The sequence below is a fragment of the Hemitrygon akajei genome, chromosome 8 (assembly GCF_048418815.1).
Source record: "Hemitrygon akajei chromosome 8, sHemAka1.3, whole genome shotgun sequence".
NCBI classification, from domain to species: Eukaryota; Metazoa; Chordata; class Chondrichthyes; order Myliobatiformes; family Dasyatidae; genus Hemitrygon; species Hemitrygon akajei.
The window spans coordinates 27,955,498-27,972,980 of NC_133131.1; the positions used below are offsets into that span (position 1 = coordinate 27,955,498).

Consider the following 17,483-nt stretch of genomic DNA (forward strand, 5'->3'; position numbering starts at 1 on the left):
GCAACATGAGTAATCCCACTGTCCTACCATCCAGCCATATTAGTTTTCTAATCAAATACTTCTTCAGGTTCCCTATTTTCCTGATCAAATACCCCTTTCCTACTTTATCCCAACAATACATTCCAGATCCCAACGTCACCTTTAGTTCTTTTGGCAATCATCTTCTTTCTACTGGAAGCTGGAAAAAATGCAAAAGTGATCCACAAAGATGTTGCTGGGATGTTGAGGAACTGCGCCATGGAGAGAGATTGATAAGCAGGGACCTTTTTTCATTGGAGGGTAGGAAAATGACGTTTGATCTTGTTGAAGTGTATGAAATCATGAGGGCCATAAATAGGATGAATGTATAGTCTTTGAGAAAGCAAGAAATAGAGGACATAGACTTAGGGTGAGAGGGAAGAGAAGGAACCCGAGGGGCAACTTTTTCACCTGGAGTGTGATCCATATATGGAACGAACTGCCAGAGAAAATGCAGGTACGATTAAAAGGTACATGGATAGGAAAGGTCTGAGGGGAATATACCAATTATAGGCAAATGGGATTATCTAAAATGAGTGTTGTTTTGATCAGCTGTGGACCTGTTGGTCTGACAGGCCTGATTCCATACTGTGCAATTCTCTGACAATTGTTATTCTGGTTATTGATTCCTTTACCGATGGAGTATTTACTTTCCATTGGTGATGTTTAGATTATGGGTGGTGGTGGGGGGGGGGGTGGTCACAGCAGCTTAGCAATTAGTTTTACAGAGTACCCATTGTAAGACTGGGGTTCAGTTCCCACCACTGCCTGTATGGAGTTTGTGTGTTCTCTCCATGACCGCAAGAGTTTCCTCGGGGTACTTCAGTTCCCTCCTGCATTCCCAAAGACCTACGGGTTAAGGTTAGTAGTTTGTGAGCGTGCAATGTTTATGCCAGAAGCATGGTGATACTTGTGGGCTGCCCCCAGCACATCCCCTATGCAAGTGGCGCTTTTCACAGTATGTTTCAAGATACAAGTGACAACTAAAGCTAACCTTTAAACTTTATCTTCATCTTTCATGGTTTTAACTCTTTCTCATTTCACTTCCTAACCACCCCTGTTCCAAGGAAAACTGGTGGCTTTTGTACTTTTGCCCTGCAAATTTCCTAATAAATCTCTTCTGTACCTTCTCCAGAGCTTGATTCCAGAGATGAGGGGCCTAAATTGAGGAGAGATTGAGTTGCCTGCAGCTGTACTCACTGGAATTCAGAAGGATGAGAGCTGATCTTGTAGATACATAAAATTATGAAAGGATAGATAAGATAGTGGCAGGAAAGTTGTTTCCACTTGTAGGTGAGACTAGAACTAGGGAACAAAGCCTCAAGATTCGGGGGAGTAAATTAAGGACTGAGATGAGGAACTGCTTTTCCCAGAGAGTGGTAAATCTGTGGAATTCTCTGCGCTAATGAAAGCTACCTCCGTAAATATATTTAAGACAAGGTTGGATAGATTTTTTCATAGTAGGGGAAATTAAGAGTTATAGGGGAAAGGCATGTAGGTGGAGATGAGTCCGTGGTCAGATCAGCCATGATCTTAATGAATGACGATGCAGGCTCTATGGGCCAAATGGCCTTCTCCTGCTCCTATTTTTTATGTTCTTTACATCTTTCCTACAGAGTTGTGCCCAGAACTCAATAATATTTGTTGTGGTTAAAACACTATCTTATAAAGGTTCATCAATATTTTATGCCTGTGTAAAATCCAGATGTGTTTACCAAACACTACCATCCTGCCCTGCCACTTTCAATGACATTTACCCCCTTTTTTTTCATTATCTCTTGTGTTAGAATGTAAGAATTCCTGTCTGGATGCAACACAACATTTTGCTATATGAAATAAGAAATGTCATCTTCCATTCCACCAGTCAGCCTGTATCATTTTTGAAGTATTTTGGTATCATTCTATCCGTTTTCTGTGCCTGCAAGTTTGTCTTGTCTGCAAATAAATAAAGTATATTAATCATTTCAGTGGGCCAGGTACCAATCTGTGAGAAATCATTTTATACACTTCCCTCCTCCAGCTAACCTCTTGATCAATTTCTGTTTCTGCTCCTATCCCTTCTACTCCTATCACTTTAATTTTATGGAATTCAAGAATGTTTTTTAAAAAAAAATCTTTACAGTACTAATGTTTGGAAATCTACATGTATTAATGATGAACTTTTAGTACTTGGAATTGCATTTCTAATGCTTGTAGAATTAATAAGTTTTGTGTAGTTTGGTTTCCCATATTCAGTGGGAGAAAGTACGTCTATAAAATTTCAGTACTTTGTGTAGGTAGAGCAAAAAGATATCCAATTCTTTCCCAGTGAAAGAAAACTTTTAATTCAGTTAAATATCCAATGAAGCACATTACTCTATTTGTTACTTTTTGCGTGATTCACACAATTGAAGTATTAGAACTCATTTTTATCGTGGAAATGCATTGTAGGAGGCCAGTTGGTTCATCATGTCCAGAAAGGGCCTTTTGCCTCTGGATTCCTTTTGTATGTGTTTTTCAATTAAATATTTTTATCATTTTTAGCTCCATATGTCATTCAATGATGCATGCAGTGATCTTTGGTGTAATTAACCTACAGTGAGGTGTTTTATCCCATTTAAATAAAAGTATCGTCTATCCATTTGCTTATTGCCTTTGTGGTATTTTTAGTTCATCACCTCTTGTCATTGACTTCACAGGTAAGTGAAAAAAATTCCCGATTCACTCATTATAAAAGCATTTATCATTTAAATAAAAACTTCATTAAAACTTTTTGCTAATTCCCTATTTCAGTGGAACTTGTCCTAGGAATAAAAGCTTCCTATAATTAAGTTCTCACCCAAATATGAAATTTTGTTGGACTCTTCTTGTTTTTAATATTCAAATATATTTTTGCTTGTATTTTCAGAGGATTGTATATTTGAACCCTTATGTCTAACTGTACATCTAAATCTTCTAATGCTTTTACCTTGAAAATACAGGAGAGCTTCTATTCATATAGTACCTTCTCTCAATCTTGAATGCCGAAAAGGGTTTTTTGTTAAGTAAATCCAGAACATGCTAGAAACACTTCAAAACTAACGTAGCTACTATGGAAAAGTGAGGGAAGGCTTTCAAATCCATACCTTTTCATTAGAACTAAAACAAAAAGTTGGAGATAAAACTTAATTTTTTTTAAAGTATGGGTAAAAGTGGGAGAGTTGAGATTAAGAGCAAGGGTTGGGAAATCTAAACGTCAAAAGGCATGGCTGTGAAAAAGTGCTAGTGGAACAATAATCAAGCAACCAATCAGCTGTGAGTTAAGCATAAATAGAAATGCTGACTCTGAATTTATTGCATTCCATCTGTAAGGCTGCAGCAAGCCTTGTCAGAAGCTGTAGCATTGTTCCTTGAATTCCTGTTGAGTTTTGTTAGAAGAGCCAGAGAACGGGATGTAGAAAGAAAGTGAGCCAGAGAATTAACAAAGGATTGATCATGTTTGAATGAGGTTTCTTCTGCACTGCAATCATCCCATTTGCATTGATTTCTGGTGCAAAGGAGACCATTATTAAAGGAGCACCAAAAACATTGTATATGTAATTCAAAAAAAAGTACAATTAAATTACTTGAAATGTTGAGGGCTTACATATGGAAAAAGAGAAGTAAGTGCAGGTAATGCACTTCATTTAGTTGTACGGATAGACAGATGCCACAGGAACAGGAGTAGTTAAATCAAAACAATCTAATGGAAGCAATTCCACAGGAATTCTGAGGGGGATGGGGTGGGTGCATTGGATAGTGGCATCATGCTGAAAGTGCCGGAGATTGTGAGCAATGACCCGACGAGTGTAGTATCTGAAGCAATGGATGGTGAAGATCAAGCAAATCCTTGCGAGAGTTAGAAAGCGAGGGAGCAATTTGTGGAAAGCTGAGCTTGTATTCTTGAGTACACTGTCCCCTATAGTGGAAGACCCCTTAAAAGCTCTAACATAAAAGGTGGCTTTGTCAGAATCAGTGCCACAGTCCTGAAGAGGAGATAAAGAAACTGGAGACAGACCAAATGATAGCAGGCTGGTAGCTCACAGCAAATGTAATGAAATTTTCTCCTTGGAACTCATGAGAAAGAAGCAACAATGATAAATATTCAGCATGCTGGAAAAGGAGGTAAGGGAGGGAACCTGAATAAGACTGAAATCAAGAATTTTCCACTTTGTTCCCTGTCTCATTGTGTTGTTCCTTCATCCCTTTCTGAAATGCAGTCTCAACTGTTTTGCATGAGAGACCTTCCTTTTTCTCTCCTTATTGTCTTTCATTCACTGCATTTTAAAATGTATGCAATAGTGATCTTTCTCAATGCTGGTGAATGGTTATTGAATAAAAATGTTAAGACTAGCTTACAATTTTAGAGGTGTTGCCAGAGTTCTTCAAGAAATCTATAATGTTAACCTATATGCAACTGCATGGAAGTTTCAGGACATTTGGATAAATGGAGAAATCCTAATCTTGCTGGCTCCACCAGCAGTTTGTCAGCTGTGGTCTGCTGCTAGGATCCATTGAGTCAGCAGGTGATCTAGACCTTGCTAGAATCCCCCAAAACATAACACCAGGGAATATTAATTTGAATCATGGATTAAGGTAGCCCTGGCATCATTTTTTTGAATGGTGAACTGCTGCGAGAAAAATAACAAAAGAATGAAATAAGTTGTTTATTAATTGATGTAATGCTTTTGTCTTTCACTTTTAGACTTTATTTTAAGTTAGTTTATTTTGATGCTTTTCACTTTGTTTTTGTATGTGTTTTTAAAAAAAAATAGGCAGCTTTGATGAATAATAAAGCTGAGGCATGAATATACCTGCAGTTAAAAGAGGTATATGAACAGGGCTTGTCCTGACCTGTCAACATCATTCTTTAGAGTTATTTGAGGCTCTGAGGCTTGATACTCACTTCCAAAATGGTATTGGCCAGCAAGATCTGCCAATCAGATTCAGACCTGGTAAATTATAGCCAATAGGAACATGTCTGGGGAGTGCAGACGGGGGGGGGGGTTTCATTTCATTAAAATTGAGGCTGTTGATTTGTCACTATCTGGGGTGCTATTTGACATCTGAAACATTTGTGGCATTCACCATTTTCATTTTGTGCATTGTGATTTGAAGCTTAGTCACTGTTTCATGGTAAGAAATACAGATTTTGTTTTTGCTTAAAGCATGCTTTCCATTTAAAATATTTGCCTACCTATTCTGCTAACATGTCTATCTTTCGGTAGTTTTGAAAGAATAAAAATCTGGGAGCATGGTTTGAACTGCTTTGATTTTTTTAATATTCTGAATATAATATGTTTATTTTTCTTGATTGCTAAGTATGTTTACTTTTATCAATTTTCTTGTCTCCATTGCCCCTTGATTTTTTGAAGAGATCTCCTGACATCTTATCTATTAACCTTTGTATTCAAAATCAGATTTAATATCACCAGCATGTCGTGTAATTTGTTAACTTAGCAGCAGCCATACAGTACAATACATGATAAAAGAAAAAAAATAAGTAAAGCAATTATAGTAAGTATATATGTATTAAATAGTTAAATTAATATATAGTACAAAAACAGAAATAATAAACAAAGTGAAGTAGTATTCATGGGTTTAATGTCCATTTAAGAATCATATGGCAGAGGGGAAGAAGCTGTTTTTGAATCACTGAGTGTGTGTCTTCAGGCGTCTGTATCTCTTCCCTGATGGTAACAATGAGAACAGATTACATCGCTTATTGAAGATGTCTTGGATGCTACAGAGGCTAGTACCCAAGATGGAGCTGACTTATTTTAAAACTTTCTGTAACTTTCAATCCTGTGCTCCCAATACCAGACAGTGATGCAGCCTGTCAGAATGCTCTCCACAGTGCATCTGTAGAGGTTTTCAAGTGTTGTAGGTGACAAACAAATTCTCCTCAAACTCTTAATGAAATATAGTCACTGTCTTGTTTCTTTGTGACTGTATTGATTATGTTGGGATCAGGTTAGATCCTCAGAGATCTTGACACCTAGGAACTTGAAATTGGTCACTATCCCCACTTCTGATCCCTTTGAGGATTGGTTCATGTTTCTGCATCCTCCCCTTTCTGAAGTCCACAAGCTGCTCTTTGGTCTTACTGACATTGAGTGCAAGGTTGTTGCTGCAATACAACTCAAGTAGCTGGTATATCTCGCTCCTGTACACCATCGGAGATTCTACCAGCAGTGGTTGTACAGGCATGGATAGAGAGAGTAGAGCAGTAGGCTAAGGACACATCCTTGCGGTGCGCCAGTGTTGACCATCAGCGAGGAGTGATATTATTATCAATCTGCACAGATTGTGGTCTTCTGGTTAGAAAGTGGAGCATCCAATTGCAGTGGGAGGTAGAGAGGCCCAGGTTCTGTAGGTTATTGATCAGGACTCGGGGAATTATGGTGTTAAATTCTGAGCTACAGTCAATGTAAAGCATCCTGACTAGGTGTTTGTATTGCCCAAGTGATCTAAGGCCATATGAAGAGCCATTGAGAATGCATCTCCCATAAACCTATTGTGGTGATAGGCAAATTGCAGTGAATCCTGGTTCTTGCTGAGGCAGGAGTTCATTCTGGCCATGACCAACCTCTCAAAGAGTATGTAAAAATCCAGATATTTTGCTCACCATACTTCCTTTTCTCCTCACTTTGTTTCTTCAAATAACAATCCTGTAATTTGTCCATCTCCTTATGATGAGTAATTTTCTTAAGAAATCAATTTCAAGGTTTACCCACAACTGCCGCTGTATTAACTGGTTTTAAGCGTCATTCCAGTGTGATCTCTTGAGTATGTTTTGCCATTTGGTTTTATCCTAGGCGATCTGAATCACAAGTCCATGTAGTTATTTATGTTTTTGGATATCCTTGTCTATTAAAATTCTATTTGTCATGGCCATCCTCACAAAGATATCAAGATTTCTACCACACTCGAGTACAAAAATGTTTTTGATTTTATTCTTAAATGGTTCAGTTCTAATTCTACAATTGTGCTTCCTTGTTTTAAATTCCTACCACCAGAGGAAATCTTTTTTTCTACATACTTTCAAATCTTAGTTTTTTTAAGTGTCAAGAAGTGCAAGCTATTGTTATACAATCTCTGTTAAAAGTTAGGCCATTATGATTAGTTGTGCTTTCATAGTTGTGCCAGTCTCAAGAGCTTGCTGAATTATTGTTGCCAATGGTGATATTCACTTATTGAATAATAATTTATTTGTAGCCTTGCTGTTTTTCAAACCACTTTCTAAGTTACTTCCTTGATTTAGAAAGTTAATAAGCTGCAGTGTGTCTCAGGTGACAGATAGCAAAGGCAATATCCTTCATATGGTTTTGTGCCCAAAATACTACACAATGAGATCTCTGTATTTCTGCGTCTTCCACCAATTACCCAATTTGGCCCTTTTCACTTTTGATTCTGAATGCACTATCACATGGCAAAATTTTGGAATTGTTTTTGGAAGGTTACAAGATTAAGTTAAAACCAGATAATCTGACATTTTTGACTTGTAACAGCCAGTTGTGCTTGTCATCAGGATAAGATCAATCATTTTGAGTACTGTTAACCTTTTCGTAAACCTACAATTTCCCTTCCTAACCCCTGAATGGCCATTTCTAAATGTACTTGTTTCATTATTAAGCAATAACCATTTAATTTTGATATTTGCTTGTCTTTTGCCTTTTAATTTGCTTGCTCTATTTTAATATTGTTATTCCCATTATTGATTGTCTGCTATTTTAATTTTACTTATAATGCCTCTATCAAAAATTATTCTTCATTACATCTTGAGATTATAGATGTACATTAAAAGTCTACGGTTCAACAATTTGGAAATCCCAGTGGTTCAGGATCTAGCTTAGAGGAAGCTAAGGGATTGGAAAGCTTATAAAGACAAACTAAAAAGTCAATAGTGGGATAAGGGATGCTAAGCTAGTAATAATATTAAAAAAAGCTACCAAAAGTATTTTCAGATATATAAAGAGTAAAAGAGGTGAGAGTGGGCATTGAACTACCAGAAGAGTGCTAGAAAATCAGAGGGAAGAGTGATTGTGGTTGTCATTACTAAGAAGATGGTGCTCGGGAAGCTGATAGGTCTGAAAGTGCATAAGTCACCTGGACCGGGATGGACTAAACCCAGGGCTCTGAAAGAGGTAACTGAAGAGATTGTGGAAGCATTGGTAATGATCTTTCAAGAATTACTAGAATCAGGAATGGTTCCAGGGGGCTGAAAAATCACTCGTGTCACTCCTGTCTGTAAGAAGGAAGAGAAGCAAAAGGCAGGAAATTATAGGCCAGTTAGCCTGATTTCTGTGGTTGTTAAAATTGCAGGTTCTTAAAGCCATGGATACATTTTAGTTATTCCTCTTCAATGATCGTCAAGTACTATAGGTTTATATGACAGTGGAGTGCAGGAGAAAGCCATTCATTTCTGTGAGTCTGTGCCGACACTTCACAAAGAGTATGACTCCTCTCTTTATCTTTTCAAAGAGGTATTTAATATATATAAATAAACACTAATGTTAGGTAAACAACACACACAAAATGCTGGTGGAACACAGCAGGCCAGGCAGCATCTATAAGGAGAAGTACTGTCGACGTTTTGGGCCAAGACCCTTCGTCAGGACAGTGTTAGGTATACTGCATTTCAAGACTAGTACATGCATCAACATTACAGGGAATTGCATTCCTGGAAAATGGTCTGTATTGTGAATTTCCATTATTTAAAGGTGTATCACCTGTGCATGCAGCTAAAAACAGGTCAAAGAATTAGTGATTTATTTAGTTTTTTTCACATTCATGTGGACAAATTTTATTCCGATTTTTGGGTAGTAACTTGTGAATTAAACAAGGGTGAATATCCATTATCTGAACACCAGTAAAACAGATTTATCTGTACTATATCATTGTAGTAACCAAATCCAAATCCTAATCTTATGAATCAAAATTACTTGATTTCCTTTTGCCTGTCTCCCTGAACCTAGTGCTCAGATCATCAATCCATTGTCAATAGAAGCAATCTGCTTTCATTTACTAGTCCAAATCCTCCCTCCATTAAATGTCTTGAACACTCTTAAGGTTAAGATCTTTTCTATTTATTTCAATGTTTTTCAGATAGTTAAAATTGCCCAATATTATTAAATCTCTTTCCATTAATTCTTTTCTTACATTAACTTTCTGGTGCATAGAACAGTGTTTATTTCAGAACAAAATACATTAATTCCTCTCCTAATAAACCAAGGAAGGATATTGTATTGTTGCTTTAAATTTAGACGGAGCTAAAAAGTTGTATTCCTTAGGTAATTGGTGTAAGGAGCTTGTGAGGAAAGGGATGTTCACAAGTAATAAAATAAAATTTCTTCATTTTGCTGAAATATGGAACACCCTGTTATTAAGACTATTAGAGCAAATAATTTGTTTACTGTATTGTCAAGTAGGAAAAGACAGATTTAAATTAGAGGAGCAATATGTAGAAGGGGTACAGTTAAGATAAGTGGTCACATTCTTTATCCCAGTCAAAAGGTGGAGGGGAAATGTGTAAAGGGAACCTGAGGGACAAGTTTTCCATTCAGGGATGGTGCATATAAGGAAAAATCTGTCAGAGGAAATTACCACAGAGGTTGTAAACTTTACAACTCCTCCCTCAGAGTGTCAGACACCCTGAGCCAATATGCTGGTCCTGGACTTATTTCCACTTGGCATGATTAACTTATTATTATTTAATTATTTATTGTTTTATATTACTATATTTCTACACCATTCTTGGTTGGTGCAGCTGTAACGAAACCCAATTTCCCTCAGGATCAATAAAGTATGTCTGTCTGTAAAGATTACCACATTTAAAAGATGTTTGGACAGACACATAGTTTAAAAAGCTTTAGAAGGATATGGCCTCAAGATAGGCAGATGCAACTAGCTAAGGTAGGCATTTTGGTCTGTATGATAAATTCAGCTTAAGGGACTACTTCCATGCTGTACAATTCCACAAAATCATCTGGGATTGATCTCAGTGATGTTCCAGAAGTGTCATTAATATCATCATTTAAATTGTGAAGCAATATTTCTATCTTTGTTTTCATGCAGAGATAGATGAGGAAGTTATATAATCTAAGTTCTTTGAATAGTGCCTGTCATTTATATTGAAAACTTTTTCTAATAAGCTTTTGTTTTGGAATACTGAATAGTTAGCATATACTGTACATCTCACTTTTATTTGCGGCCTTAGTGAGACTCCTCCAGGTGAAGAAACAATAGAAATAACAGAGATAAAAGCCTGTTTATTATAAAAGTGTCACTTTGTTCTTAATACTAATAGTAACCAAAATCATCTATTAAAATTACATAGATATGATATGGTATTTTAATACATATTTAGGAAAGTACAAGGAAACTTCAGCTGAATTTAACTGCTCGGAAAAAAAGCATCCACTGAGATTGTTGCATTCTACCTCTGATCGATATTTTTACTGTCTGGATTTAAGGTGCCGAAGTAGATGGGGGAGAAAATGATGACATAAACCACCACTTCCATCAAAAATGAAGATGTTTTATGAACAGCATTTTAATTTGTATATTTGTGTTACAGATATTTTTAACCTCTTTGCTAATGAATCTGGGAGCTATGTTGTACGAGAGGAGATGGAAACAATGTTACGAGCTTGTGATGGAGAGGTTCAGCTTGGAGTCAAAAAGTGCTTTATGGAGGTAGGCATTTTAAAGCTTTGCATGTGAATTGATCCAAAAATTCAAATTAGAAACAAAACAAAGGAGTTGCAAATTAATATTTTACCTGTGACCCTTTTATGAAAAAAATGTGAGCAATGAGCTGCTTATAAGAAAGAAGATGGGGAAGTAGGATGTGCAATGAAGGAGAAAGAATTGCAAGTAATTACCGTAGATTCCGGACTACAGAGCGCACCTGATTAGAAGCCGCTGGCTCTAATTTTAGAAATAAAATCAATTTTTTAATTGTAAAGGCCGCACTGGATTTTAGGCCGCACCGGATTTTAGGCCGCACCGGATTTTCGGCCGCAGGTGTCCCACGTTGTAATATGAGATATTTACACAGAAAGATATTACACGTGAGGATTTTTTTAACTTTTAATTAAATCCATATGGTAACAAAAACAAATACATATTGCAAATGCTTTTTTTCGAACCGGGCCCGTAACTCGGCTACTTTTAAATATACGTTGCGTATACTTCTTTACTGAACAACATTCCAATATCTCCTAACGACTGGTAAAAAAAATATATATATTGCAGCCTACCAGGAAAAGTTATTGATCACCTTTAACTTAAAAGCAGCGTTCGCTCAGATCCAAAGCCGCTCGCGTAATGCGCTCCCTCCCTCCGTCCCGTTTCATCGCAAACCGGCATTTTCCCACAAGACACCGCGAAACCGGGTGTGACGTCATAGCATCCCGCGATGTAGTACAGAAAACAAATATAGTTAAAACTCTTCTAACTTTAACTAGAAAATGAATTACTAAGCGAAAATATTATAAACTAAGTAACTGCCATAAGGCAGCACAATGCTTCGAGTGTTTTCCATGTTGATGAGGGTGAGTACAAATGACTGATTTACAATAATTTAATTGTGAAAGTGCGCTTGATTTATCGTACAATTTCATTGGACCTCTGTGAACTACTCATCAATTTTATTGGTCTACTGTTATGAGGCAAAATGTTTACGAGGCGGCATGAAAAAAAACCATGCATTAGCCGCTCTGGATTATAGGCCGCAAAGTTCAAAGCTGTTCAAAATGTGGGAAAAAAGTAGCGGCTTAAAATCCGGAATCTACGGTAATATGGAAGATTTTAAATAGATGAACTGACTTACACTCAAGGAAGAATGGGCAGGACAGTTGGAGGAATGTGAAGCATGGAAACGAACAACAAATGGGTGAGCAATTAGTTTGGGTAAGCAAGAGGTGAAAAACGTAAAATCTGACGGTAGTTGTCTTTACCTGTATTTTGCACCTGCTTTTTCTGGTCTTTGTTTCTGCTTGCACAATGAACCTTATAAATAATGCACATTTGTTTTCACAAATGATTTGCCCATATCTCAATTTGACTTTTCCATCTGTTATAGTAAAGCTGAAGGGACAATGTTCAAGGTATTCTCCAATCATCTGGTTTTAATATAAAACCACTAAATTAGACCATAAGACAAAGGAGCTGAAGTCAGTCATTCGGCCCATCGAGTCTGCGCCACGATTTTATCATGAGCTGATCCATTCTCCCATTTAGTCCCACTCCCCCGCCTTCTCACCATAACCTTTGATACCCTGGCTACTCAGATACCTATCAGTCTCTGCCTTAAATACACCCAATGACTTGACCTCCACTGTTGCCCATGGTAACAAATTCCACAGATTCACCACCCTCTGACTAAAAAAATTTCTTTGCATCTCTGTTCTGAATGGGCACCCTTCAATCCTTAAGTCATGTCCTCTCGTACTAGACTCTCCCACCATGGGAAACAACTTTGCCATATCCACTCTGTCCATGCCTTTCAACATTCGAAATGTTTCTATGAGGTCCCCCCTCATTCTTCTAAACTCCAGGGAGTACAGTCCAAGAGCAGTCAAATGTTCCTCATATCTTAACCCTCTCGTTTCTGGAATCATTCTAGTGAATCTTCTCTGAACCCTTTCCAATGTCAGCACATCCTTTCTTAAATAAGGAGCCCAAAACTGCACACAGTACTCCATTGTATCCTCACAACTGCTTACATTTTCTTACCTGCAATAAATGCTTATTTTCAGAACTTCTATAAATAGGAGAGGGAGTAGTGGCACTTTTATGGAGGTAAACTGACATTAAAATCTTTCTAGTCTGCCCAAGAAGTGAAGGTATCTTATGTTTGTGAATCTCTATGTTTAGAAGTAGTAAATAGTGCTTACATAATACTATACCATTGTTGTCAAAAATAAACTCAAATGGATCTTTTTATGACATTTTTCAGTAAAGACTATTGATACAGGGTTGTTATTGTCACATGTACCAAGATACAGTGAGAAGTTTGGCTTGCATACTGTTTATACAGATCAAATCATTGCACACTTCATTGAGGTACAATAAGGTTTTTTAAAAAAAGGTCTAATTCTGGAGTCCAGTTTTGTACACAGAGCAAGTGAAGAAATAATTTACTTTTTATTCTCATTTCCCCACAGTTCTAAAGGTCTGAACTGAGTTCAACTTTTATATTTGGCAACTGTCCCCTCAACTGGCCAACTCTTCTGAAATTTCCCCACCTCTGTGGCATTTTTGTTCTTCAAGAAAATAGACTTTCGTTAAAGTTCTTGATCATCCACCCAAATATAAAATGTACCCAATGCCATATTTTGATTGAGAACTCTTACATGAACCGGCCTTGTCACTTTTTGGTACATTAGGGGTGCATTGTAAAATATAATTTTTTTTTTGCTCTATCAACATTTTTCTTTGGCTTTAAATTGAAGTGTGCTTTGTCAAAAAAAAGGAATTTAAAGTTTTACTATATGTCAAAGTAGTTCCTACTTATGCAAACTAGTATTGGCCAGTGTATGTGATGATGTCAGTCAGTGTGAATAAAAAAAAAACTTTCCTCTCAATACTTCTGACCACTCTTTTGCCTTTAAGATCACATTTGGGGAGGAGCAAAGATTGACAAAATAACTGATTACGTAATAGGAATTTTGAGCATTGCCAGCTGTAATCACATTCATTGGATGTTTTAGGTTCCTCTTTCATAGTTATTTGTGTGATTCCTATTGGGGTTTCCCCCAACAAGTGCGCACACATGTGTATTTAATCACTGCAGACTGATTTAGAGGGAGAAATTCCTTGACAGTGCACGTATTAAAGAATGCAATTCATAATCGATTCTACCTCTGTTGTGTAGAGTAAATTTGTAATATGTATGTGCCCTGATGGGTGAAAAGACTGTGTGCTGGATATTATAAAAAATAATCTCTCTTTGAATAAGTAAAAAAACGGATTATTTAAAGAATGGTGGCACATTTGGTAAGTAATAGCTTTACGTCATTAACGTGAATATTTTCATTGGCAATCATTTGTATTGTAGCTTTAAACATTTGATTAAAGTAGGATTCATGAGTTTCTTATCTGATTCTGTTGGTGTGAGGCTTTCTGAGGCATTTTGGTTACATTGAAATCATAGCGCAAGTGTCTGGTTTTGAAATTATGTTAGTGTGATATTTTTAACTGGATTGTTCAGTGATGTATGTAATATTATTTAATAGTTTTATACCATAAAGAATTCTTACTAATTTTCCTCAGTTTGAGGTTTATTTTAGACCGGAGCTTTATTTCAATAATTTTGCCAAACACAGTGCCAATCTTTGTGGGAACTTCTGCAAGCCAGACAGAATATTGTATGTAAAGTACCTGGGATAATGATTGCACATTGATTTTCTTTACAATTATGTTACCAGAAGAAACTAACACATTACTGAAAGAAACCAGCAAATAGACATCACATTGATAAGTAATGTGGTTTAATTAAGTTAATATGGAACTATGAAAACATAAGTTTATAATGCAAAAATTGGTTTAATATTTTATAACACAATTTAAATTTTGACAAATTAAATGTACTTAATATGACATGAAGGCCATCTAGCCCATGGAGTTCACATCAACTTGCAGCAGTTCAATTCCATCAGTCCCTGTCTCATTCATCCTCATCTTATTTACCTGCAACAACTTCTCTTCCACGTGTACACCAATGTTCCCTTTTGATTATTTTGTCATTCACCGATACCAAGGGGAAATCTGCAGTAGTCGGGTAATCTACCAGCACATCTTTAGAATGTCAGAGGCCACGAAAGCACCTAGAAGAAGGTTTATCAGAGTTGATTATTAATTTAATATGACTGAAATCATATTTGCAAAGTATGCCATTTGTTATTTAAGAATTTAAATAAAATTGGGTCCAAATAAGTTTGTTAGTTATTGAGACTGGTGATCAATACCAGCAGCATTATCAAATGAATTGATTGCCAATCTCTTAATGGTAAAACTATAGCTTGAAATAGAGGAGTGAGTTGGTAGCTGGTCTGCACGTTTTAGGTAGCAGAATATGCAGACCATTTGTAAATGATTAAGGGTAAAGTCTTCCATCTCAAATATTTAATAACTATAATGACTGCGGTAGGAATTTTTTTTTCCAAAGATTTCAAGGTTTTTCTAAAGTACTCCAAAGAACTAAGAAACTTGGATACAACAGTTTATAAAGAAATTGCAAAATTTCAGAATGTCATACTATATTACCTAATATGCTTTTACAAGTGAAAGAGGAAAGTGAAAGTGAAGTAATGTTTTTTTGTGATTTATTTCTTTCTTTATCTTTGGCTACTTTCTTTTCTATGTACATAATTGGGATTTCCCTCAGGAGGGTTTGGGAGAATTTGTTTCTTTTGTTGTCAGAGAAGAAACAATAATAGAAAATAATCTGATCCCTGAATGAAAATTTACAGTTGTCATCAGTATGAACATAAAGAAATTAAATCTCAGCATTACCAAGGGCTGTAAATGCTTCTATAATTCCTTTTGATCTTAAAATTATCAACCCTTACCCTTGCACTCACTGTGCAAGAATGGTCACCTTTACTTCACAAGGCAAAGCACTATGTGACAACTTAAATTAATTGCAGAATGTTTCGACAATCCATTCATAGTTAGTAGAACTCATTGAAATCCACGCAGTTGAAGATGAAAGGCGTCAGTTGGGTGCAGTGTGAATCAGATATTTGATTATGAGCAGCTTCCAACCTCACCTGAATTACTTCAAAATGCGTTTCCTTGAATTCCTACTATCTCCAGATATGCTTAACCTAAATACTAGGTGTTTTTTTTTTCATTCAAGAAGCCAGAGGGTAAGCATACATTCATCTCCTTCTCCAGTTTCTGATGAATCAGTTAACAATCTGGTGTTCAAAGGAATATAGATGGGCTGATAATAAAATTATTAGATGTACTTTTAATGAAGATAAAATTTATCTTCAACCTAGCATTCACTGGGATTGATTACATCCACTTCTGCAGCATAGTGTCTTTTTTCAGTAAAACACAGATCCCTAACTTATCTAGAGATCTGAGTCTTTCCCAATTACTTGAATTACAGCTTGCTCAAGAGTTTTCCAACATGTCTTTCTTTCAATGTCATCATTAAGTGAAAAATCTTCCAAAATAATTAACAAAGTAATTTACTTTGGAGCCACAATCCCTTTGATGCTGATGCGTGTATTCTTAAATTTACATAAAATTACTTGAAAGCTAGGAAACCATATTACATTGTTGAAATGGGTATCCCGGTACACTTGTCACCAGAACCGGAGTAGAAAACCAGCTTATTTTAATGTTCGTAATTTTATAGTTGTAGAATTCATGATGTAAATCTAGGCAGACACTTTTCAAATACATTGTAGTAAGCATATACAGTGGATTCCAGTTAATAAGGCAATCAGTTAATCAGGGCAGCAGTTTATTTGGGACAAAATGCCCTTAACTGGAGCAGGAGACTTGAAGTTTTAAACTAGAATCAGTCACATGCACTTGTGTGGCTGTTAAACTCTACACTGTACTTAGAGTGAATAGTTTTTAAATAGCATTAGTTGCGTGTGATTGTGCTCAAAAAGCAGTGATTTTTGTCACTGATAGTTGTGAGAGATGGCCAGGACTAAAAATGAAATTATTTCACTACTTAAGTTAGGAACTACAAACAATTTGAACGTATCAACAATCATCTTGAATATGACAATAAAAATAAAGAATTGGCAGATTCAGTCATTCAGAGGATTGTAAGAAAGCAGACTATTATCTGGCACTTAGGTGCATGAGCTAATTTTATTCATTTACAGTCAGTCAAAAGAACACAGCAGTGTACACTGGATTAATTCCTCTGTTGTTAAAATTTAAAATTTGCTGGCTATACATTGAAAAATTAGAAATTTGGATCAAAATGATTTTGTTATTAAACCTGTGCGCAAGCTCTTTCTTTTTTACAGAACTATGTATTATTTCCAGTTGAGGCTGAGATATTTAAGAACAGCTGAAAATTAATTACTATTAATGGACAAGATGGATGTAAAGTGAAATTAACATTTAATGTGATTATTGTGCTGTTTTGACTTAAAAAGAAGACTCCTATGTTTTAAAGGAATTATTATTAAAATATTCTCTATAAAGGAATCTGAGCACAGCTAGCAACATGATTTTTTGGTTACCCTATTTTTATTGTTGTAACAAAGGTATTTTTTATTGTATCATTACATCCTGAATCTTAACTGCAAATTTTGAGTTACACATCTGGGTTATTTAACATCACATTGTGAACCTGCTGACAGTTCTTAAGTTTTTAAGCTATTGGAATCACAGAAATTAATTGAATTATAATGAGCTTAGGCTATTTGTGAACTGTTCTCACTTCAAATTACTCTGAAATTTATAAATGGCACAGAAAGCTG

The 17,483-nt window shown here is 36.1% G+C and overlaps 1 protein-coding gene across 2 annotated transcripts in view; it reads left to right on the forward strand.

The window, feature by feature from the left end:
* The window catches only part of usp32 (ubiquitin specific peptidase 32), a 142,428-nt gene that overhangs the window by 53,014 nt on the left and 71,931 nt on the right, over window positions 1-17,483 (forward strand). For both annotated transcript variants that reach the window (XM_073053493.1, XM_073053494.1), the window contains exon 4: window positions 10,595-10,713. In XM_073053493.1, the coding sequence (XP_072909594.1) occupies window positions 10,595-10,713 (119 nt within the window). The remainder of the gene's footprint in view (window positions 1-10,594; window positions 10,714-17,483) is intronic.